Genomic DNA, 25311 nt, shown 5'->3' with positions numbered 1-25311 from the left:
ACTTAAACCCAATTGAGCATCTCTGGAGAGACCTGAAAATGGCTGTCCACCAACGTTTACCATCCAACCTGACAGAACTGGAGAGGATCTGCAAGGAGGAATGGCAGAGGATACCCAAATCCAGGTGTGAAAAACTTGTTGCATCTTTCCCAAAAAGACTCATGGCTGTATTAGATCAAAAGGGTGCTTCTACTAAAGACTGAGCAAAGGGTCTGAATACTTAGGACCATGTGATATTTCAGTTTTTCTTTTTTAATAAATGTGCAAAAATGTCAACAATTCTGTGTTTTTCTGTCAATATGGGGTGCTGTGTGTACAATAATGAGGAAAAAAAATGAACTTAAATGATTTTAGCAAATGGCTGCAATATAACAAAGAGTGAAAAATGTAAGGGGGTCTGAATACTTTCCGTACCCACTGTATAACTAAACCTACCCCTAAACCTACCAATCTCCACCCCTTAGATCTGGATCCAACTCCGCCTCCTGGATCTCGTGTACTGCAGTGAGGTGCTACTGCTGGGCTCTTCAACAGTTAAAAGAGCAGTTTCCCTAAAAGAGCAAGCGAACGGCGAGCATTTTTTAAAGACGCCTCTCCGTTTGTGGGGTCGTTTCCTGTCCTCATCTGACAGCCACGATCACTGTCTGACATGCCTGGGCATAAGCATCCTGAGACAGCGTCAGTGGATGGTTCATGTTCTCATTATGCAGCCGGCGCGCTCTCATGACAGCTCACGCTCCCGGGAGAGTGGAGACTCCACCCCCAGATGGTCCAGCTGATATGGAGACGTTTCAGAGATGCGCTGGAAGACCTGTTCACCTCTCCGAAATCCTCCCATTGCCAGTTGTTTATCCCCAGTCTGGGGGGATCCTCAGCACGGATGCTCAGACACAAGTTCAGGGAGGACGAGGAGCAGGTCTTGATGGCTGTGCCCTTCTGGCCCACCCGGATCTGGACCTCACACCTGATGCTCCTCACGACAGATCTTTTGAACCTCTATGTGTGGCTTCTGGATGGGACACGGCAGACACAGCAGTGGTAGACACTGTCACTCAAGCCCTCTACGAGGCGAGCTTATGCATTGAAGTGGAGTCGTTGATTGGAGTCCTTCTCGTCGGGAAGACCCCCGTAAATGCCTGATCAGCTCTGTGCTTTCTTTAAGTTTAAAAACTCTATTTTAGAAACTCTGTTACCTTTTAATTCAGGGTCTGTACGGAACCTTGGTGTCCTTCTTGACAGTTGGCTAACTCTAGATAAACATATATCCTCTGTTGTTGCCTGAAGCTTCTTCAAGCTCAGTCTCCTTTCTAAAATTAAACATGTTCTGCCTGGAAAGTCCCTTGAGATAGCAATACACGCTTTAATTGCAATTCTTTGTACTGTGGCATCTCAAATTCCCAGGTTACTCGGCTACAATTGGTTCAAAATGCTGCAGGATTGATTTTAAAACTCTCCTATTTGTGTATAAATGTCTACACAACCTGGCACCAAGCTATCTATCTGAACTGAGCATCCTTACAGCCCTTCCAGAGCCTTACGATCGGGTAACCAAAATGTACTCATGGTTCTTTGTACAAGGCTGAAACGTAGAGGAGATAGTTATATGTGTTTGCGCCCGTGATATCTGGAAGCAACGTAATACACACATGACGACAGGAGTGATGGCGGTGTGTAAATTAAGTTACTCTCCCACTTCTGCTGGTTTTACTGAGATCTCTTATCCCGTGCGAAGTGGCCATTAATATTATGTTATGTGGTAAAATTACATTACTCCATCTACCCTTGTAAAGTTAATCCTGTCCGAATAGGACTTAAGCAGCATCGACCGCAGAGATCTCCAGATGTAGCACGGCCCCATGGGTCAGTCCAGATGTGTAACTCCACATGTTACCTCCCTTAGGATGTGTTCCTTTCCGTCTGAACTCGACACGCTTCCCCAGTGCTATCCAACCAGTCGTGGCTGTATTGGGCAAACAGAAATGAACAGCACTATGGACCTTCTCCTTGGAAAGTTCTGTCCTTTCGTCCCATCAGGTACGGAGGTCTATGTGACGTACACGGGGTGTTGGGAAGGGTTGTGTTCACACTGCGTCTGTCAGTGACTGACTGACAGGGAGAGTCCCGGTTACTGATGTAACCCTCTGTCCCTGAAGGAGGAGACGTTACCCTGTACAACTGCTGGAGGTCCGGGACCCCCGTCTCGGCCTATATTCCCGAATCTACGGGGAGTGGCTTGCTATGCAAATCTCACTCGCCATTGTCCATTGGCTTGTTTTGTTTCCGCTCGAAGGTGATTGGGCTCTCAAGCGAGATCCAGCTGTGTCTGCCGTAACGTCTCCGTTCCCTCCTTTAGGGAATCAGGGTTACATCAGTAACTGAGGCGTTCTCATCTAATAGTGTCAGTTCACAAGCTTGCAATTCGATTCAATTCTGATATTGATTCAATTTAGATTCGGTATTGATTTATTTAGATACAGTATTTATCAGGTACAGTACAAAACAAATGCAGTACAGGGAAAAAATCTGAATCTGAAGTGAAGCTGTAAACTCTACAGGAACCCCGTCAGTCGCTGATATTACATGGTACTGTTAACAACTGGTTTGATACATTTACATTGCACTTAAGGCAGTTTTTATAATAATAACTTTTTATGTTTATACTCCCAATTTGTTGTTGAAATATAAACATTTAAAAGGCGTCTGTTATAAAAACGTTTTACATGACGGATTTATTCAAACATTCATTAAATATTGAAGGACACGTGAAGTAAAACTATAATGAATATGTAAGATAGTGCATATTTATTGAAGTGAGATCAAAATGTATAATTAAAGAGCCAGATAAACACATTTATGGACTGAATTTAGTGATGAAACTGATGAAAGATGAGAGTTTATTTCACATCAAAAGTATCAAAGCACAAAGATTATTGTGATTATTGGATGGAAGGAGCTACAGATAATTTTAAGTGAGTGTGAGTGAGTGTGTGTGTGAGTATGTGAGTGTGTGTGTGTGTGTGTGTGAGCTAGCGGAAGTGTCTGAATCCGGGCGTTATGTGTGTCAGGAACAGTAGGATGGTGTTTTGCTGTGTCTCATTGAGAGCAATCCAAGCGCGTGTGGATGAAGCATCCATGTGGAACGTGATTGGCTCGAGTTCTGCTGCTAGTGGAACGTGATTGGCTCGAGTTCTGCTGCTAGTGGAACGTGATTGGCTCGAGTTCTGCTGCTAGTGACGCATTAAACAGCAGTTCAGGAGAAGAACATGTGGCCGGATCTGCTCCAGTATGAATCTGGTTCCAGGTATGTGAGTCTTCAGTCAGAAGAGCCGGTGTTTGCTGTAGTGAGGGATGTGTGTCGTGACTGCATGTGTCATATGATCATAAATGAGATTAATGCATGCGATCGGCTTAACTGAATCAGTTCTGCTCTTAATGATTGTATCTGAATAATCCTTCAGTTAAACTGTCTGGAAACAAGAGCTCTGATTGGTGTTCAGCAATTGTCTCTTTACTAGCTTTGCGTTTTATACCAGTTAAAAGGGTCATCACATTTATTATTTTTATTTTTTTTATTTTTTTATGTTCCTTGTGATTGATGTTAATAAAGTTTTTTGCACAAAAAAATATATATATAGTAGAGGTCGACTGATAGTGGATTTTACCTATACCGATATTTAGGTTTGACTGTACCTGCTGATAACCGATTATTCAACCGATATTTTTTAGAATGGATATGGATTCACTTCTGTTGTAAAGATCATTAGTTATTATCTTAGGGGCCACTAACACACACCGTTCTCACTGAGAACAGAAACTTTTAATGTGTTCTGGCCGTTCATTCACACGAGAACACACACTCTGAAACAGGATCCAAGGTGCAAGTTCTGAGAAATGTTGAAACACGTGATCATCTCTGTGTAAACTTCAAAAACATGAATCTGTGAATCGCTGACGGCGTGCTCATGCGTATCACGTGTTTAGTCTATAGATGTGCGCGTTTGAATATATATGTGCGCAGGTGTGTGTATTTCTTTACAAAGTGACATCACCAAATGACCTGTCTGGCTGCATAATACCAAATAGATTTTTCCCTAAACCTAACTATCTGGGTTGTCTCCAATCGACATTCCCTAACGTCTCCAATCGACGCTTAATAACTAGTCTACCTAACTAACTTGCTTCCCTAACTAGCTTTCTTCCTGCGCAGGAATAATCGACAAACAGGCCTTAGCAAATGTCCTTTAAATGCTTTAATCATGGCCGGGAGATCTTCCCGAGCAGTTCTCAGGGAATCTCTCCCGAGAAGCAAGGCCGGAGGATCTCTGACAGATTCCATTGAGAATCCCACCAGCTAACACGAATACAACAGTTTTTATAGAATAAGGAGGTATGGCAAAAATGTCATGCTGCATTACATAATTCCCCCACAATTTGATTGGTTTTCATAGACAAACCCTTCTGTTACTAGGCAAAGCAAACTTTGTTTTAATGATTACTTCATTGTTAATCACAAGGTTCAAATTTAGTCATCTGTCTAGTTTCAATTCCCAAATGTGTTATTTTTAGACTCACACAACCAAAGTAAAAGGGGTATGGCAACACAACATACAACATTCAAAAACACAGGACAGAACGTTTTAGTACATTGTGTTTCAAAGTGTTATTATGTTAGGCCTGAAAAGAGAAGTAACGTTAGATGTTAGAGACATGGTTAGTTTAATATACAGTTTACTATTTTATCTATTAAAAATCTACCACATTACACATCATCAGATTTACAGTTAATATACGTAACTCCTGAATGAAAAACACATCTTGAGTAGACCGTGAATCACATGAAGCTTGGCCTTTCTCTAGGTCACTAGGACACATTTCTCAATACTTTGGTCACTTTTTCACACAGTTCTCAGTTTGGCACATCAGAGAATTTCACATCCCCAAACTCCCGAAAATATTTATGTATTTATATATTTATTCCTGTGGTGGTATTTAACGTTCTCGAGCTCTAAACACTGTTGTGTGAATGAACGGCCAGAACACACTAAAAGTTTCTGTTTCCTGTGAGAACGGTGTGTGTTAGCGGCCGCTAAGTTAATAACTAATGATCTTTACAACGGAAGTGAATCAATCAAAACTAACTTTATCTGGACAATAACTTTATTCTAGATCTGCTATAAAGCCTAAACAATCTCTGTTACTGTAATCTCCTATCACCACTGTAAAGCTGCTGTGAAACTCTATATTGTTAAAGCGCTGTATAAATGAAAGAGACTAGAGTCCGTGAACGAGCTTCTGTCCGTCAGTGACTCTGGAGTGTGTGGGGTTTTGGTCACTGGCGTGTGAGGAATGCAGCCGTATCTCTGTCACGGTTGTGAATGTTTGCTGAAAATAGTGTTGGGCGTGTTCAGTGTTCCGGAAGCTGGGGAAGGTCCAGGATCTGTGTTTGTGCGGGAAGCTTGCGGTGACAGATGGTGTGAGGACAGACTGGTGCCGATGGTCACGGTGGACACTGGCTCGTTGTGTGTATCGACACATCAGCTGAACAGAGCTCCTCTAAAACACTCTCCAGATCTTCAGCTAGTGTCAGTTTCACTGACGAGTCAAACACTGCAACGCTGTCAACTTCTGACTCGACCAATCACGTGAGTTTGGGGCAGGGCTATCTGTCCGACTGACCAATTGCAGGTGTCACTGGAAGGGGTGTTTTAGAAACCCATGCTTAGGTTATATATATACACACAGTGTGTGTGTGTGTGTGCGGGTGTGTTTGTGTGTGAATGTGTTTTCAAAAGTTTGGGGCCAGTAACAATTACATTTTTTGGGAAGAATTTAATACTTTTATTCATCAAGGATGCATTAAATTAATCAAAAGTGACAGTAAAGACATTTATAATGTTACAAAAGTTAATTTTTTAAAGAAAATGCTGTTCTATTGAACTTTTTATTCATCAAAGAATCCTGAAAAATGATGTCCCTTGTCATGTGATTATTTAGGGGGCGGGACTATCTGTCTGACTGACCAATGACAGACAGGCAGCAGAAGTGTTTGATAAACAGTCTTTATTTGTCCAGTTCCTGTTGGTGACACAGAAATGACACGTTTTACTCTTAAAGCGGTGAATTTCACTGCATGTCTGGCAGCATCACCTCAGAAACTGCTTTTATTAAACTAGGGTTAGTAATGTTTAGTTTGCCAGTGTTTTGAAAGTTGCTGCCATTCTGCTGGTGTTCTGAGTGGTTGTCAGGACGTTGCTATGTGGTTGCTATGCTATAGTGATATATGGTTTGGTTCACAATCATATAAAATTCATCTTTCATTTGTCATTGATTATTTAACAGCAGCTTTAAATGCTTTTCATCCAGTCAGATTTCACATTCTGAATGCTCTGTTTTATGTTAATGATGTTTGAGTCTTCAGGATCTCCAGGTGTTTTTCCTGATGGTCAATCAGCGAAACTCCATCCATCCTGTTTTTCATTTCTCTGCTATTGCGTTTGTGTTTTGCTGGTCTGTGAATGATGTGAATCGCTGTGCTCAAGTCTGTGTGTTGTGTTGTCTGTTGTGTAAGTGTTGTCTGTTGTGTTGTCTTTTGTTTTGTGTTGTGTTGTGTTGTGTTGTGTTGTCTGTTGTGTGTGTTCTGTTGTCTGATGTGTTGTATAGTGTAGTGTTGTGTTGTGTAGTTTTGTGTGGTCTATTGTGTTGTGTGTTGTGTTGTCTGTTGTGTAGTGTTGTTTTATGTTGTCTGTTGTGTACGTGTTCTGTTGTCTGGTGTGTTGTATAGTGTAGTGTTGTGTTGTGTAGTTTTGTGTGGTCTATTGTGTTGTGTGTTGTGTTGTCTGTTGTGTAGTGTTGTTTTATGTTGTCTGTTGTGTGTGTTCTGTTGTCTGGTGTGTTGTGTAGTGTAGTGTTGTGTTGTGTAGTTTTGTGTGTTGTGTTGTGTTGTCTGTTGTGTAGTGTTGTGTTGTCTGTTGTGTTGTGTAGTTTTTAGTGTAGTGTAGTGTTGTGTTGTCTGTTGTGTTGTGTAGTTTTTAGTGTAGTGTAGTGTTGTGTTGTCTGTTGTGTAGTGTAGTGTTGTGTGTTGTCTGTAGTCTAGAGTTGTGTTGTGTGTGTTGTGTTGTTGGTTGTGTAGTATTGTGTTGTCTGCTGTAGTGTAGTGTTGTTTTGTTTTGTATAGTATAGTGTGGTGTAGTGTAGTGTAGTATAGTATAGTGTGGTGTGGTGTGTTTTGTAGTGTTGTGTAGTCATTTGTGTGGTGTAGTGTAGTATAGTATAGTTTGTGGTGTGGTGTGTTTTGTAGTGTAGTGTTGTGTAGTCTGTTGTGTAGTGTAGTGTAGTACAGTGTGGTGTGGTGTGTTTTGTAGTGTCGTGTAGTCTGTTGTGTAGTGTAGTGTAGTATAGTATAGTGTGGTGTGTGTATTGTAGTATAGTATAGTGTGGTGTGGTGTGTTTTGTTGTGTAGTATAGTGTAGTGTGGTGTGGTGTGTTTTGTAGTGTAGTGTAGTGTAGTGTAGTGTAGTGTAGTGTAGTATAGTGTAGTACAGTGTGGTGTGGTGTGTTTCGTAGTGTAGTGTTGTGTAGTCTGTAGTGTAGTGTAGTGTAGTGTAGTATAGTGTAGTGTAGTGTAGTACAGTGTGGTGTGGTGTGGTGTGTTTTGTAGTGTTGTGTAGTCTGTAGTGTGGTGTAGTATAGTATAGTGTGGTGTGGTGTGTGTATTTTAGTATAGTATAGTGTAGTATGGTGTGTTTTGTAGTGTAGTGTTGTGTAGTCTTGTGTTGTGTAGTGTAGTGTAGTAAAGTGTGGTGTGGTGTGTTTTGTAGTGTTGTGTAGTGTAGTGTATTATAGTGTAGTTTGTAGTATAGTGTAGTGTAGTGTTGTGGTAGTATAGTATAGTATAGTAATATAGTGTAGTCTGAAGGCCGGTGACGATGTGTGTGTGAAGTGAACGCACTGGGATGCTGTAGGTCACGTGTTCCTCATGTTGGTCACGTGTTCCTCATGTTGGTCACGTGTTCCTCATGTTGGTCTCGTGTTCCTCATGTTGGTCACGTGTTCCTCATGTAGGTCACTGTTCCTCATGTTGGTCACGTGTTCCTCATGTAGGTCTCGTGTTCCTCATGTAGATCACGTGTTCCTCATGTTGGTCACGTGTTCCTCATGTAGGTCACGTGTTCCTCATGTAGGTCTCGTGTTCCTCATGTAGGTCACGTGTTCCTCATGTTGGTCACGTGTTCCTCATGTAGGTCTCGTGTTCCTCATGTTGGTCTCGTGTTCCTCATGTAGGTCACGTGTTCCTCATGTTGGTCACGTGTTCCTCATGTAGGTCACGTGTTCCTCATGTAGGTCTCGTGTTCCTCATGTAGGTCACGTGTTCCTCATGTAGGTCACTGTTCCTCATGTAGGTCACTGTTCCTCATGTAGGTCACTGTTCCTCATGTAGGTCACTGTTCCTCATGTAGGTCACTGTTCCTCATGTAGGTCACTGTTCCTCATGTAGGTCACGTGTTCCTCATGTAGGTCACTGTTCCTCATGTAGGTCACTGTTCCTCATGTAGGTCACGTGTTCCTCATGTAGGTCTCGTGTTCCTCATGTTGGTCACGTGTTCCTCATGTAGATCACTGTTCCTCATGTAGGTCTCGTGTTCCTCATGTAGGTCACGTGTTCCTCATGTAGGTCTCGTGTTCCTCATGTAGGTCTCGTGTTCCTCATGTTGGTCTCGTGTTCCTCATGTTGGTCACGTGTTCCTCATGTAGGTCTCGTGTTCCTCATGTAGGTCACTGTTCCTCATGTAGGTCTCGTGTTCCTCATGTTGGTCACGTGTTCCTCATGTTGGTCACGTGTTCCTCATGTAGGTCACTGTTCCTCATGTAGGTCACTGTTCCTCATGTAGGTCACTGTTCCTCATGTAGGTCTCGTGTTCCTCATGTAGATCACTGTTCCTCATGTAGGTCACGTGTTCCTCATGTAGGTCTCGTGTTCCTCATGTTGGTCTCGTGTTCCTCATGTAGGTCTCGTGTTCCTCATGTTGGTCTCGTGTTCCTCATGTAGGTCACGTGTTCCTCATGTAGGTCTCGTGTTCCTCATGTAGGTCTCGTGTTCCTCATGTAGGTCTCGTGTTCCTCATGTAGGTCTCGTGTTCCTCATGTTGGTCTCGTGTTCCTCATGTAGGTCACGTGTTCCTCATGTAGGTCTCGTGTTCCTCATGTAGGTCTCGTGTTCCTCATGTAGGTCTCGTGTTCCTCATGTAGGTCTCGTGTTCCTCATGTTGGTCTCGTGTTCCTCATGTAGGTCACGTGTTCCTCATGTAGGTCTCGTGTTCCTCATGTAGGTCTCGTGTTCCTCATGTAGGTCTCGTGTTCCTCATGTAGGTCTCGTGTTCCTCATGTAGGTCACTGTTCCTCATGTAGGTCTCGTGTTCCTCATGTAGATCACGTGTTCCTCATGTAGATCACGTGTTCCTCATGTAGATCACGTGTTCCTCATGTTGGTCACGTGTTCCTCATGTTGGTCTCGTGTTCCTCATGTAGGTCACGTGTTCCTCATGTAGGTCACGTGTTCCTCATGTTGGTCTCGTGTTCCTCATGTAGGTCACGTGTTCCTCATGTAGGTCACGTGTTCCTCATGTAGGTCACGTGTTCCTCATGTTGGTCACTGTTCCTTATGTAGGTCTCGTGTTCCTCATGTAGGTCACGTGTTCCTCATGTAGGTCACGTGTTCTTCATGTTGGTCACTGTTCCTCATGTAGGTCTCTTGTTCCTCATGTAGGTCTCGTGTTCCTCATGTAGGTCACGTGTTCCTCATGTTGGTCACGTGTTCCTCATGTAGGTCACGTGTTCCTCATGTTGGTCACGTGTTCCTCATGTTGGTCACGTGTTCCTCATGTAGGTCTCGTGTTCCTCATGTAGGTCACGTGTTCCTCATGTAGGTCTCGTGTTCCTCATGTAGGTCACGTGTTCCTCATGTTGGTCACGTGTTCCTCATGTTGGTCACGTGTTCCTCATGTAGATCACGTGTTCCTCATGTAGGTCTCTTGTTCCTCATGTAGGTCTCGTGTTCCTCATGTAGGTCACTGTTCCTCATGTAGGTCTCGTGTTCCTCATGTTGGTCACGTGTTCCTCATGTTGGTCACGTGTTCCTCATGTTGGTCACGTGTTCCTCATGTAGATCACGTGTTCCTCATGTAGATCACGTGTTCCTCATGTAGATCACGTGTTCCTCATGTAGGTCTCGTGTTCCTCATGTAGGTCTCGTGTTCCTCATGTAGGTCACTGTTCCTCATGTAGGTCTCGTGTTCCTCATGTAGATCACGTGTTCCTCATGTAGATCACGTGTTCCTCATGTTGGTCACGTGTTCCTCATGTTGGTCTCGTGTTCCTCATGTAGGTCACGTGTTCCTCATGTAGGTCACGTGTTCCTCATGTTGGTCTCGTGTTCCTCATGTAGGTCACGTGTTCCTCATGTAGGTCACGTGTTCCTCATGTAGGTCACGTGTTCCTCATGTTGGTCACTGTTCCTTATGTAGGTCTCGTGTTCCTCATGTAGGTCACGTGTTCCTCATGTAGGTCACGTGTTCTTCATGTTGGTCACTGTTCCTCATGTAGGTCTCTTGTTCCTCATGTAGGTCTCTTGTTCCTCATGTAGGTCTCGTGTTCCTCATGTAGGTCACGTGTTCCTCATGTTGGTCACGTGTTCCTCATGTTGGTCACGTGTTCCTCATGTAGATCACGTGTTCCTCATGTAGGTCTCTTGTTCCTCATGTAGGTCTCGTGTTCCTCATGTAGGTCACTGTTCCTCATGTAGGTCTCGTGTTCCTCATGTTGGTCACGTGTTCCTCATGTTGGTCACGTGTTCCTCATGTTGGTCACGTGTTCCTCATGTAGATCACGTGTTCCTCATGTAGATCACGTGTTCCTCATGTAGATCACGTGTTCCTCATGTTGGTCACTGTTCCTCATGTAGATCACGTGTTCCTCATGTTGGTCACGTGTTCCTCATGTAGGTCACTGTTCCTCATGTAGGTCACGTGTTCCTCATGTAGATCACTGTTCCTCATGTAGGTCTCGTGTTCCTCATGTAGGTCACGTGTTCCTCATGTAGGTCTCGTGTTCCTCATGTAGGTCTCGTGTTCCTCATGTAGGTCACTGTTCCTCATGTAGGTCTCGTGTTCCTCATGTAGGTCACGTGTTCCTCATGTAGGTCACTGTTCCTCATGTAGGTCACGTGTTCCTCATGTACGTCTCGTGTTCCTCATGTTGGTCACGTGTTCCTCATGTAGATCACGTGTTCCTCATGTAGATCACGTGTTCCTCATGTTGGTCACGTGTTCCTCATGTAGATCACGTGTTCCTCATGTAGATCACGTGTTCCTCATGTTGGTCACGTGTTCCTCATGTAGGTCACTGTTCCGCATGTAGGTCTCGTGTTCCTCATGTAGGTCTCGTGTTCCTCATGTAGGTCACTGTTCCGCATGTAGGTCTCGTGTTCCTCATGTAGGTCTCGTGTTCCTCATGTAGGTCTCGTGTTCCTCATGTAGGTCACGTGTTCCTCATGTAGATCACGTGTTCCTCATGTAGATCACGTGTTCCTCATGTAGGTCACGTGTTCCTCATGTAGGTCTCGTGTTCCTCATGTAGGTCACGTGTTCCTCATGTAGGTCACTGTTCCTCATGTAGATCACGTGTTCCTCATGTAGGTCTCGTGTTCCTCATGTAGGTCTCGTGTTCCTCATGTAGGTCACTGTTCCTCATGTAGGTCTCGTGTTCCTCATGTAGATCACGTGTTCCTCATGTAGATCACGTGTTCCTCATGTTGGTCACGTGTTCCTCATGTTGGTCTCGTGTTCCTCATGTAGGTCACGTGTTCCTCATGTAGGTCACGTGTTCCTCATGTAGGTCACGTGTTCCTCATGTTGGTCTCGTGTTCCTCATGTAGGTCACGTGTTCCTCATGTAGGTCACGTGTTCCTCATGTAGGTCACGTGTTCCTCATGTTGGTCACTGTTCCTTATGTAGGTCTCGTGTTCCTCATGTAGGTCACGTGTTCCTCATGTAGGTCACGTGTTCTTCATGTTGGTCACTGTTCCTCATGTAGGTCTCTTGTTCCTCATGTAGGTCTCTTGTTCCTCATGTAGGTCTCGTGTTCCTCATGTAGGTCACGTGTTCCTCATGTTGGTCACGTGTTCCTCATGTTGGTCACGTGTTCCTCATGTAGATCACGTGTTCCTCATGTAGGTCTCTTGTTCCTCATGTAGGTCTCGTGTTCCTCATGTAGGTCACTGTTCCTCATGTAGGTCTCGTGTTCCTCATGTTGGTCACGTGTTCCTCATGTTAGGTCACTGTTCCTCATGTAGGTCACGTGTTCCTCATGTAGATCACTGTTCCTCATGTAGGTCTCGTGTTCCTCATGTAGGTCACGTGTTCCTCATGTAGGTCTCGTGTTCCTCATGTAGGTCTCGTGTTCCTCATGTAGGTCACTGTTCCTCATGTAGGTCTCGTGTTCCTCATGTAGGTCACGTGTTCCTCATGTAGGTCACTGTTCCTCATGTAGGTCACGTGTTCCTCATGTACGTCTCGTGTTCCTCATGTTGGTCACGTGTTCCTCATGTAGATCACGTGTTCCTCATGTAGATCACGTGTTCCTCATGTTGGTCACGTGTTCCTCATGTAGATCACGTGTTCCTCATGTAGATCACGTGTTCCTCATGTTGGTCACGTGTTCCTCATGTAGGTCACTGTTCCGCATGTAGGTCTCGTGTTCCTCATGTAGGTCTCGTGTTCCTCATGTAGGTCACTGTTCCGCATGTAGGTCTCGTGTTCCTCATGTAGGTCTCGTGTTCCTCATGTAGGTCTCGTGTTCCTCATGTAGGTCACGTGTTCCTCATGTAGATCACGTGTTCCTCATGTAGATCACGTGTTCCTCATGTAGGTCACGTGTTCCTCATGTAGGTCTCGTGTTCCTCATGTAGGTCACGTGTTCCTCATGTAGGTCACTGTTCCTCATGTAGATCACGTGTTCCTCATGTAGGTCTCGTGTTCCTCATGTAGGTCTCGTGTTCCTCATGTAGGTCACTGTTCCTCATGTAGGTCTCGTGTTCCTCATGTAGATCACGTGTTCCTCATGTAGATCACGTGTTCCTCATGTTGGTCACGTGTTCCTCATGTTGGTCTCGTGTTCCTCATGTAGGTCACGTGTTCCTCATGTAGGTCACGTGTTCCTCATGTTGGTCTCGTGTTCCTCATGTAGGTCACGTGTTCCTCATGTAGGTCACGTGTTCCTCATGTAGGTCACGTGTTCCTCATGTTGGTCACTGTTCCTTATGTAGGTCTCGTGTTCCTCATGTAGGTCACGTGTTCCTCATGTAGGTCACGTGTTCTTCATGTTGGTCACTGTTCCTCATGTAGGTCTCTTGTTCCTCATGTAGGTCTCTTGTTCCTCATGTAGGTCTCGTGTTCCTCATGTAGGTCACGTGTTCCTCATGTTGGTCACGTGTTCCTCATGTTGGTCACGTGTTCCTCATGTAGATCACGTGTTCCTCATGTAGGTCTCTTGTTCCTCATGTAGGTCTCGTGTTCCTCATGTAGGTCACTGTTCCTCATGTAGATCACGTGTTCCTCATGTTGGTCACGTGTTCCTCATGTAGGTCACTGTTCCTCATGTAGGTCACGTGTTCCTCATGTAGATCACTGTTCCTCATGTAGGTCTCGTGTTCCTCATGTAGGTCACGTGTTCCTCATGTAGGTCTCGTGTTCCTCATGTAGGTCTCGTGTTCCTCATGTAGGTCACTGTTCCTCATGTAGGTCTCGTGTTCCTCATGTAGGTCACGTGTTCCTCATGTAGGTCACTGTTCCTCATGTAGGTCACGTGTTCCTCATGTACGTCTCGTGTTCCTCATGTTGGTCACGTGTTCCTCATGTAGATCACGTGTTCCTCATGTAGATCACGTGTTCCTCATGTTGGTCACGTGTTCCTCATGTAGATCACGTGTTCCTCATGTAGATCACGTGTTCCTCATGTTGGTCACGTGTTCCTCATGTAGGTCACTGTTCCGCATGTAGGTCTCGTGTTCCTCATGTAGGTCTCGTGTTCCTCATGTAGGTCACTGTTCCGCATGTAGGTCTCGTGTTCCTCATGTAGGTCTCGTGTTCCTCATGTAGGTCTCGTGTTCCTCATGTAGGTCACGTGTTCCTCATGTAGATCACGTGTTCCTCATGTAGATCACGTGTTCCTCATGTAGGTCACGTGTTCCTCATGTAGGTCTCGTGTTCCTCATGTAGGTCACGTGTTCCTCATGTAGGTCACTGTTCCTCATGTAGATCACGTGTTCCTCATGTAGGTCTCGTGTTCCTCATGTAGGTCTCGTGTTCCTCATGTAGGTCACTGTTCCTCATGTAGGTCTCGTGTTCCTCATGTAGATCACGTGTTCCTCATGTAGATCACGTGTTCCTCATGTTGGTCACGTGTTCCTCATGTTGGTCTCGTGTTCCTCATGTAGGTCACGTGTTCCTCATGTAGGTCACGTGTTCCTCATGTTGGTCTCGTGTTCCTCATGTAGGTCACGTGTTCCTCATGTAGGTCACGTGTTCCTCATGTAGGTCACGTGTTCCTCATGTTGGTCACTGTTCCTTATGTAGGTCTCGTGTTCCTCATGTAGGTCACGTGTTCCTCATGTAGGTCACGTGTTCTTCATGTTGGTCACTGTTCCTCATGTAGGTCTCTTGTTCCTCATGTAGGTCTCTTGTTCCTCATGTAGGTCTCGTGTTCCTCATGTAGGTCACGTGTTCCTCATGTTGGTCACGTGTTCCTCATGTTGGTCACGTGTTCCTCATGTAGATCACGTGTTCCTCATGTAGGTCTCTTGTTCCTCATGTAGGTCTCGTGTTCCTCATGTAGGTCACTGTTCCTCATGTAGATCACGTGTTCCTCATGTTGGTCACGTGTTCCTCATGTAGGTCACTGTTCCTCATGTAGGTCACGTGTTCCTCATGTAGATCACTGTTCCTCATGTAGGTCTCGTGTTCCTCATGTAGGTCACGTGTTCCTCATGTAGGTCTCGTGTTCCTCATGTAGGTCTCGTGTTCCTCATGTAGGTCACTGTTCCTCATGTAGGTCTCGTGTTCCTCATGTAGGTCACGTGTTCCTCATGTAGGTCACTGTTCCTCATGTAGGTCACGTGTTCCTCATGTACGTCTCGTGTTCCTCATGTTGGTCACGTGTTCCTCATGTAGATCACGTGTTCCTCATGTAGATCACGTGTTCCTCATGTTGGTCACGTGTTCCTCATGTAGATCACGTGTTCCTCATGTAGATCACGTGTTCCTCATGTTGGTCACGTGTTCCTCATGTAGGTCACTGTTCCGCATGTAGGTCTCGTGTTCCTCATGTAGGTCACTGTTCCTCATGTAGGTCTCATGTTCCTCATGTAGGTCACGTGTTCCTCATGTAGATCACGTGTTCCTCATGTTGGTCACGTGTTCCTCATGTAGGTCTCTTGTTCCTCATGTAGGTCTCTTGTTCCTCATGTAGGTCTCGTGTTCCTCATGTAGGTCACGTGTTCCTCATGTAGGTCACTGTTCCTCATGTAGGTCACTGTTCCTCATGTAGGTTTCGTGTTCCTCATGTTGGTCACGTGTTCCTCATGTTGGTCACGTGTTCCTCATGTTGTTCCTCATGTTGGTCACGTGTTCCTCATGTTGGTCTCGTGTTCCTCATGTTGTTCCTCATGTTGGTCACGTGTTCCTCATGTTGGTCTCGTGTTCCTCATGTTGGTCTCGTGTTCCTCATGTTGGTCACGTGTTCCTCATGTTGTTCCTCATGTTGGTCACGTGTTCCTCATGTAGGTCTTGTGTTCCTCATGTAGGTCTCTTGCTCCTCATGTAGGTCTCTTGTTCCTCATGTAGGTCTCGTGTTCCTCATGTAGGTCTCTTGTTCCTCATGTAGGTCTCTTGTTCCTCATGTAGGTCTCGTGTTCCTCATGTAGGTCTCTTGTTCCTCATGTTGGTCTCGTGTTCCTCATGTAGGTCTCGTGTTCCTCATGTAGGTCTCTTGTTCCTCATGTAGGTCTCGTGTTCCTCATGTAGGTCACGTGTTCCTCATGTAGGTCACTGTTCCTCATGTAGGTTTCGTGTTCCTCATGTTGGTCACGTGTTCCTCATGTTGGTCACGTGTTCCTCATGTTGTTCCTCATGTTGGTCACGTGTTCCTCATGTTGGTCTCGTGTTCCTCATGTTGTTCCTCATGTTGGTCACGTGTTCCTCATGTAGGTCACTGTTCCTCATGTAGGTCTCGTGTTCCTCATGTAGGTCACTGTTCCTCATGTAGGTTTCGTGTTCCTCATGTTGGTCTCGTGTTCCTCATGTTGGTCACGTGTTCCTCATGTTGTTCCTCATGTTGGTCACGTGTTCCTCATGTAGGTCTCGTGTTCCTCATGTTGGTCACTGTTCCTCATGTAGGTTTCGTGTTCCTCATGTTGGTCTCGTGTTCCTCATGTAGGTCTCTTGTTCCTCATGTAGGTCTCTTGTTCCTCATGTAGGTCTCGTGTTCCTCATGTAGGTCACGTGTTCCTCATGTAGGTCACTGTTCCTCATGTAGGTCTCGTGTTCCTCATGTAGGTTTCGTGTTCCTCATGTTGGTCACGTGTTCCTCATGTTGGTCACGTGTTCCTCATGTTGTTCCTCATGTAGGTTTCGTGTTCCTCATGTTGGTCACGTGTTCCTCATGTTGGTCACGTGTTCCTCATGTTGTTCCTCATGTTGGTCACGTGTTCCTCATGTAGGTCACTGTTCCTCATGTAGGTTTCGTGTTCCTCATGTTGGTCACGTGTTCCTCATGTTGGTCACGTGTTCCTCATGTTGTTCCTCATGTTGGTCACGTGTTCCTCATGTTGGTCTCGTGTTCCTCATGTTGTTCCTCATGTTGGTCACGTGTTCCTCATGTAGGTCACTGTTCCTCATGTAGGTCTCGTGTTCCTCATGTAGGTCACTGTTCCTCATGTAGGTTTCGTGTTCCTCATGTTGGTCTCGTGTTCCTCATGTTGGTCACGTGTTCCTCATGTTGTTCCTCATGTTGGTCACGTGTTCCTCATGTAGGTCTCGTGTTCCTCATGTTGGTCACTGTTCCTCATGTAGGTTTCGTGTTCCTCATGTTGGTCTCGTGTTCCTCATGTAGGTCTCTTGTTCCTCATGTAGGTCTCTTGTTCCTCATGTAGGTCTCGTGTTCCTCATGTAGGTCACGTGTTCCTCATGTAGGTCACTGTTCCTCATGTAGGTCTCGTGTTCCTCATGTAGGTTTCGTGTTCCTCATGTTGGTCACGTGTTCCTCATGTTGGTCACGTGTTCCTCATGTTGTTCCTCATGTAGGTTTCGTGTTCCTCATGTTGGTCACGTGTTCCTCATGTTGGTCACGTGTTCCTCATGTTGTTCCTCATGTTGGTCACGTGTTCCTCATGTTCGTCTCGTGTTCCTCATGTTGGTCACGTGTTCCTCATGTTGTTCCTCATGTTGGTCACGTGTTCCTCATGTTGGTCTCGTGTTCCTCATGTTGGTCACGTGTTCCTCATGTTGGTCACGTGTTCCTCATGTAGGTCTCGTGTTCCTCATGTTGGTCACGTGTTCCTCATGTAGGTCACGTGTTCCTCATGTAGGTCTCGTGTTCCTCATGTTGGTCACGTGTTCCTCATGTAGGTCACGTGTTCCTCATGTTGGTCACGTGTTCCTCATGTAGGTCACGTGTTCCTCATGTTGGTCACGTGTTGTTCCTCATGTAGGTCACGTGTTGTTCCTCATGTAGGTCACGTGTTCCTCATGTTGGTCACGTGTTCCTCATGTTGGTCACGTGTTGTTCCTCATGTAGGTCACGTGTTCCTCATGTTGGTCACGTGTTGTTCCTCATGTAGGTCACGTGTTCCTCATGTTGGTCACGTGTTCCTCATGTTGGTCACGTGTTCCTCATGTTGGTCACGTGTTCCTCATGTTGTTCCTCATGTTGGTCACGTGTTCCTCATGTTGGTCTCGTGTTCCTCATGTTGGTCACGTGTTCCTCATGTAGGTCTCGTGTTCCTCATGTTGGTCACATGGTCCTCATGTTGGTCACGTGTTCCTCATGTTGGTCACGTGTTCCTCATGTAGGTCACGTGTTCCTCATGTTGGTCACATGTTGTTCCTCATGTAGGTCACGTGTTGTTCCTCATGTAGGTCACGTGTTCCTCATGTTGGTCACGTGTTCCTCATGTTGGTCACGTGTTGTTCCTCATGTAGGTCACGTGTTCCTCATGTTGGTCACGTGTTCCTCATGTAGGTTTCGTGTTCCTCATGTTGGTCACGTGTTGTTCCTCATGTATGTCGAAAAAATGAAAACACAGGGAACAGCCGCTCTGATCATGTGATGAGAGATGATTGAGTTCACATCAGGATCTTCAGATCGAGATCTTCTGATCTTCTGGGATCCTTGAGCTTCGTTTGTTCTCCATGTTCTGAAACCCATGAGATATAAAGGATTGAGTTCTGCTGATGCTGAGAGCACATGATTAACAGTGTGTGTGTGTGTGTGAGAGAGTGTGTGTGTGTGAGTAATAAACAGGAAAATATCAGCACCAGTGATGAAACTTCATCAGATATGATACATATTCAGATTCTCTCTCTCTCTCCCTCTCTCTCTCTCTCTCTCTCTCTCTTTCTCTCTCTCTCTCTCTCTCTCTCTCTCTCAGGTTATTCCAGCTTGTCCAGCATGTTTGGAAAGAAGAAGAAGCGTCTGGAGATCTCGGCGCCGTCTAACTTCGAGCACCGGGTCCACACGGGCTTCGACCCGCAGGAGCAGAGGTTCACGGGCCTCCCGTCGCAGTGGCAGAGTCTGCTGGCGGACACAGCGAACCGGCCCAGACCCGTGGTGGACCCGTCCTACATCACACCCATACAGCTCGCCCCCATGAAGGTGCTCACGCTCGCCCGCATCACTTCCTGCTCATGCTCGCATCACTTCCTGCTCCTGTGGCCCTCTCACCCGTCGGCAGCTCTCGTGCTTCAAAAAAAGAGAAATAAACATTAGATTTAAATAAACAAATTGTGATTAAAATAAATAAATAAATGAATGCGATTAAAATAAATAAAAAGTTATTAAAATATATAAATAAATCAAATGTGATTAAAATCTAAAAAAGTTATTAAAATAATTTAGATTTAAACAAATAAATAAACATTAGATTTAAATAAATATAAAATGGGATCAAGTAAATAAATAAATTTGATAATAAATAAATAAATAAAATGTGATTAAAATAGATAAACAAATAAATAAAAATGTGATTAAAAGAAATGAATAAACATTAGATTTAAATAAATAAAAATGCTATGAAATAAATGTAAAAAAAATGTGATTAAAAAATGAAAAACATTTGTATTAAAATAAATATATAAATAAATAAAATGTGATTATAAAAAATAAACATTAGATCTAATTAAATAAAAACAAATGCTAAAAAATAAAAAAATGTGATTAAAAAATGAAAATAAAAATATGATTAAAATAAATAAATACATTTTTAATTCAAACAAATAAAAATAAAATTTTCATTAAAATAAATAGTAGTAGTAGTAAATAGTATTTAAAAAGAAATTAATTAAAATGTAATTGTAAATAGATATTAAATAAATAATTACAACTAACAGTGCAGTAGAATAATGAGTAGACAAAATAATAATAATAATAATAATATATCTTAATTAAAATACTCAGTATTTTTCCAAGTAATAAATTGAAATATTTATCATATAATTTTTTTTGCAGTGAACATCAGTTAGGAAATCAAGAAACCTTGTCTCTCGATGCCTTGTAAATGTCAGGATGAGGTCCCTGTCCTGAGGATCATCCCGAACGCTAGATATCAGTGTGTGTCGATGCCGAACCCTAAGCAGTGGAGCAGCCGGAGCACCAGAGCTGCTGACTCCCTCTACACCTGCTGACATTCATGTGTGTGTGTGTGTGTGTGTGTGTGTGTGTGTGTGTGTGTGTGTGTGTGTGGGGATAAAGTGCCAGTGTCGCCTCTCTCCTGTCCTGTGTGCTCCTCGTCTCCTGTGTGTGTGTCCAGTGTCACTGCAAGTGTAATAGTTTGCATCACGTCATGCAGATAGACATATATGCCCAACATTTACATTATCCAGATAGACATAATTATAAGCCCAACTTTAACATTATTACATTGCAAGGTGTACTTCAGTTTCCTAGGAAGCAGAGGTTCTGCAGAACCAGGTCAGAGTCCATGACTGGCAAACTCTGAAAAGGACAAAATAAACCATAATGCAGCATAAAAGTATGATGGTTCATATGTGTTATTTCTATACTTTACTGATGCGTTTGTCCTGTTTAGAGTTCGACAGTCATGATCACGATGAACAGATTCAGTTCAGCATGTGGTTCTGGAGCGACACGAAGAGTAAATAATGAAGCTGAAAACACCAAGCCCTATGAAATACTGTTTACTTTTTCCCAAATTCCAGTTTTTCCATTTTCAGAATTTTCTGGATTTTTTTTCTCTCCAGGTTTAACTTTTCTGTAGGTCTTTTTTTTTCTTCTTTTTCTTTTTCTTTTTCTTTTTCTTTTTCTTTCAGTTTTAGTTTTTCTGTATTAATTTTTTTCCCAGTTTAAACGTTTTCTGGATTCCGTTCATAGTTTTAATTTTTATTTCTGGAATCGCTTTTTTTTTTCTATATTCCATTTTCACCCATTCAAGTTTTTCTGGATTCTATTTTAATTGTTAAATTACATTTAATCAAATAGCGTGTTTATTTAAATTAAATCATTAAACATATACAATTTAACAGTAATTTATTAAAAGTTCTAATAAAAAAAGTCTTAAAAAACTAACCTAACATTACCCTAAATCCATTTATTTATTCCCTAAATCCATATTTAATTTTCCCCCAAATTTTTAATTTTTCTGTATTCTGTTTTTTTTGTTTTTGTTTGTTTCATAAAATTTTTACTGGATCCTTTTTTAATTGTTAAATAAAATAGTGCTCAAAAAGCATGGTTATTTAAATTAAAGAATGAATATACAATTTAACAATAATTTTTAATAAAATTAAAACAAAAACTAACCCAACATAGCCCTAACTTCCTTTATTTTTTTCCCAAATTCTGTTTTATTTTCTCCAAATTTCTAATCTTTCCATTAAAAAATTTAAGTATTCAGTTTTAATTGTAAAAAACGTTCAATTTTTGTAATAAAAAAGCATGTTCAATTAATTTAAATCATGAAATGTATACAATTTACCATCATCAATTTCTGAAAAGTTGAGCATGCGTTGCATTTGAGCTGATGTGTGTGTGATGTGTGTGTTACGAGGACTCGGGCACTGGCACCTCCAGGAGATCTGCTGTACTGTAGGAGATATCTCTGAAGAGGGATACACAGATATTAATTCTCTTGCTCTCTTCACAGATATCTCCCAAGAAAGTCCGGTTGGCTGAGTCGCCGTTGCGAAAAGTATGCCCTCTTTCCTTGCTTCTTAGTCCTCTCTCGTTTGTTTTCACTCCTTCCCCCTGTTTTGGTCTTAATTTCCTTCTCTGATTGGACACATGCATTTTTGGTCGTGAGTGTATGATGTAGTTCTTACATCATTGTGTTTAGGGCCAAGATGCATGAGCCAACAGACCAAACTAATGACGAACTCTGACGCTGTTGATCAGAAATGCATGTTTGCAGTTTGATTGCAGGATGGAAAGACGAGCGCGGAGCACGTGAGCTGATCCGATTCATAAACCTTTTATGAATGCTGCGTTATGTCATATGGCTTGATATGATGGACTGGATCATTAGATCTGAGACATGTCATTTCATGAAATATCAGAGTCCATCTGTTGGCATGAATCATAACATCTTGTGCTGAAGTTTTTATCGTGCATGTGTCGATATAACAAACCAGATGATGAAGGTCTGAGCTCATTCATGGACTGATGCAATCAAAATATATTCTAATGCTCCTCAAATAGGCTTGATTAATTATTTCAGGCAAAAATAAATGGAATATTCACCCAAATAATGGCTTTTTTTTAAAAATATATATTCTGAGTGTAAGACACTCTTCCTCAATAGAAACCAATTAAATGTGTTTTAAGGCATGTGTTTGGGATATTTGGCTTTTTTAATGTGTTTTTGCAGACTAGTGCAAAGAAAACATCCAAAAACTTTTAAACACTTCTAAGTGTTTATTTTATCGCACTTCATGTATTTGCATCTGCATATTTCCATTGCACTACATATCTTTATTAGTTTCTATCTCCACTTCAGCAGCACTTATACACACCAACATTTGCAGGTTTATTCATATCTATATTCTGAAGGATTTTACTGTGGGGTTTGTTTATATATCATTCACCTCATATTTATTTAACATTTTATTCCTAAAAACATGGCAAATATGTATTTTTACGGTCAGTTGACAGTATTTTCTGATTTATGGAGTGATAAAAATAGAAATCCAAAATCCCCTCTATGAAAACGTCTCGGGTTATGACTGTAACCCGAGACGTTCCCTTTTAAGGGAACTCGCGCTACGTCGAGAATCGACACTTTGGGGAACGAAATGCCCACTGCGCCACACTGAGAGATATATGCCCTGGTGTGAAGCAATCTGGCACACTCAAGACGAGAGAACCCGGTGTAGAGGGCAGATCCAGACTGTAGTGTCTTATGAAGGTGTGTGGGGAGGCCCAGCCGGCAGCATCACAGACCTCTTGAAGGGAAACCCCTGCTAGCAGAGCTTTAGAGGATGTCACTCCTCTAGTTGAGTGGGCTCTTATCAGAAGAGGCGAAGGCAAGCTGCGCGCCTCATAAGCTGAAGAAATAGTTTCTACTATCCATCTGCTGATAGTTTGCTTTGAAGCAGGGGAACCCTTCTTAGGTGACCCTGAACACACGAGTAGCTGGTCCGACTTCCTCCAGCCCGAGGTTCTTTGAACATAGGCCTCCAGGGCTCGGACTGGGCATAATAAATTAAGTTTAGCTTGCTCATCCGACACATGCGGTGGAGGATGGAATGCTTGAAGAATTATAGATCGTGCCACATTTGCAGGCACCTTAGGCACATAGCCGGGTCTAGGGTGGAGAATGACCCTTACTCTGCCAGGTGCAAACTCGAGGCAAGAGGGAGCAACGGATAGCGCCTGCAGGTCCCCGACTCTTTTTAGGGATGTAATAGCGAGCAGGAAGGCCACCTTTAAAGATACAAATTTCTCAGACACCTCATCCAAGGGTTCGAAGGGTGCCAGGGATAACCCCTCAAGAACCACTGTCAGGTCCCACGTGGGGACCCTGGGCTGGATGACAGGCCTCATCCTCCTAGCTCCACGAAGGAAACGTACTATAAGTGGGTGTCTCCCCAAGGTACCCACCCTTAGAGGCATGTGGAAGGCAGCTACAGCCGCCACATAGACCTTAAGCGTGGACGGGGAGAGCCCATCAGAGAAGCGACTCTGGAGGAACTCCAGCACTGAAGCCACTGGGCAGTTAACTGGGTCCAACTGATGTTCTCTGCACCATAAGTTGAATACATTCCATTTGAATGCATACAGTTTCCTCATGGAGGGGGCTCTAGAGTTTAGGATGGTCTCAACAACCTCAGTTGAGATACCAGCATTTACGAGTTGGTCCCCCTCAGGGGTCAGACCCACAGCTTCCACAGCTCCGGCCGAGGGTGAAATATTGTGCCCTCGGCCTGAGAAAGAAGGTCCCTCCTGATCGGGATTTGCCACGGAGGGCCTGCTAGATGAGCAATGATGTCTAAAAACCATACTCGGGCCGGACCCTCTCTAGAAGCCCTGGGAGCAGAGCGATCGGGGAACAGATCCACTTCCGCCTGACTAAACTCCTTCCATATCAACTCCACCGTCTCGGGGTGGAGTCTCCCTTCCCCGGGCCTCAGCCCCTGCCTCGACAGGATGTCTGCTCCCACATTCTTGTCCCCGGGAATAAACATTGCTCTGACTGAGAGAAGTTTGCCCTGGGACCACAGAAGAACCTGATGTGCCAATCTGCATAGAGGGCGCGATCTCAGGCCCCCCTGTCGATTAATATATGAGACCACCGATGTATTGTCTCCAGGCAAATGATGTGCCATGAAAGATGATGGTCCTTCCAAAGACCCCTGGTGTAGCGGCCCTCCATGACCGCACCCCAGCCTGTGAGGGATGTATCCGTGGTCAAAATCTTTCTCTGACACGGTGCCCCCAACACAGGACCTTGAGACAGGAACCACGGTTTCTTCCACATGACCAAAGAACGAAGGCATCTGCACGTTACTTTAATCGTGTGAAATGGGTTCCCCCTCGGAGAAAACCCTCTGGTCCTGAGCCATCACTGCAGGGCCCGCATATACAATCACGTTGGACGCTGCTGCCAGGAGACCCAAAACCCTTTGAAAGTGTTTGACAGTGATGGCCTGGCCTAGCTTGATACTCGTTACTGTGGTCAAGATGGTGTTTATACGAGCAGGAGACAACTGTGCCCGCATCGTGACTGAGTCCCATACTACCCCCAGGAAAATAGTTCTCTGTAGAGGAATTAATGAACTCTTCTTGACATTGAGTCTTAATCCCAAGCACCTCAGATGATTCAGAACAACATCTCGATGTTGAACTGCCATCTCCTCTGACTGTGCCAGAATGAGCCAGTCATCGATGTAGTTGAGGATGCGAATGCCTTGAAGTCTCAGAGGAGCAAGAGCAGCTTCCATGCATTTCTTGAAGGTGCGAGGTGACAGTGCTAGGCCGAATGGAAGAACTCTGTACTGATACGCTTCTCCCCCAAAAGCAAACCTTAGAAACTTCGTGTGTTGGGGAAGGATGGATATGTGGAAGTAAGCCTCTTTAAAATCTATCGTGAAAGCTCTCAGACCTGATCTGACTCACGATAATGGGTATGGTTAGCATTTTGAACCTGAATCTCCTCAGAGACCGGTTCAATACCCTGAGATCTAAAATAGGAAGTAACCCCCCATCCTTCTTGGGAACTATGAAGTACCGACTGTAGAACCCGGCTTCCCTTTCTTGAGGAGGAACCTGCTCTATGGCTTCCTTTGCTAAGAGGGACTGAACTTCTTGTTCCATGACCTGACCCTGCTCGGGGCTGACCAGCGTGTGCACAACCCCACTGAATTCTGGTGGACGATACTCGAACCGAATTCTTAACCCCTTTTCCACTGTGCGCAGGACCCACTGAGATATATTTTGAAGACCTGTCCTGGTGTCTAGATAATCTACTAGGGGGACCAGTCTCTCGAGACTGACCTCTGCTGTTATATTTGGGATTTTGGTGACCTGAAGCAG

General features: G+C 44.1%; 1 protein-coding gene across 3 annotated transcripts in view; it reads left to right on the top strand.

Moving 5' to 3' along the window:
- The window catches only part of pak5 (p21 protein (Cdc42/Rac)-activated kinase 5), a 70289-nt gene that overhangs the window by 7647 nt on the left and 37331 nt on the right, over nucleotides 1-25311 (top strand). Inside the window, exons 1-3 of one of the 3 annotated variants that reach the window (XM_084432613.1) lie at nucleotides 5402-5642; nucleotides 18698-18921; nucleotides 21428-21472. In XM_084432613.1, coding sequence (XP_084288739.1) covers nucleotides 18718-18921; nucleotides 21428-21472 — 249 coding nt within the window. In that variant the 5' untranslated portion in view covers nucleotides 5402-5642; nucleotides 18698-18717. Of the gene's footprint in view, nucleotides 1-5401; nucleotides 5643-18697; nucleotides 18922-21427; nucleotides 21473-25311 lie in introns of those variants that run through there. The other 2 variants (XM_084432612.1, XM_084432614.1) reach the window with 2 other exon arrangements.

The sequence above is a fragment of the Rutilus rutilus genome (genome assembly GCF_951802725.1).
Source record: "Rutilus rutilus genome assembly, chromosome: 15".
NCBI classification, from domain to species: domain Eukaryota; kingdom Metazoa; phylum Chordata; class Actinopteri; order Cypriniformes; family Leuciscidae; genus Rutilus; species Rutilus rutilus.
Note: the sequence above shows the minus strand (reverse complement) of the source record. Positions and strands in the feature narration are given on the sequence as shown.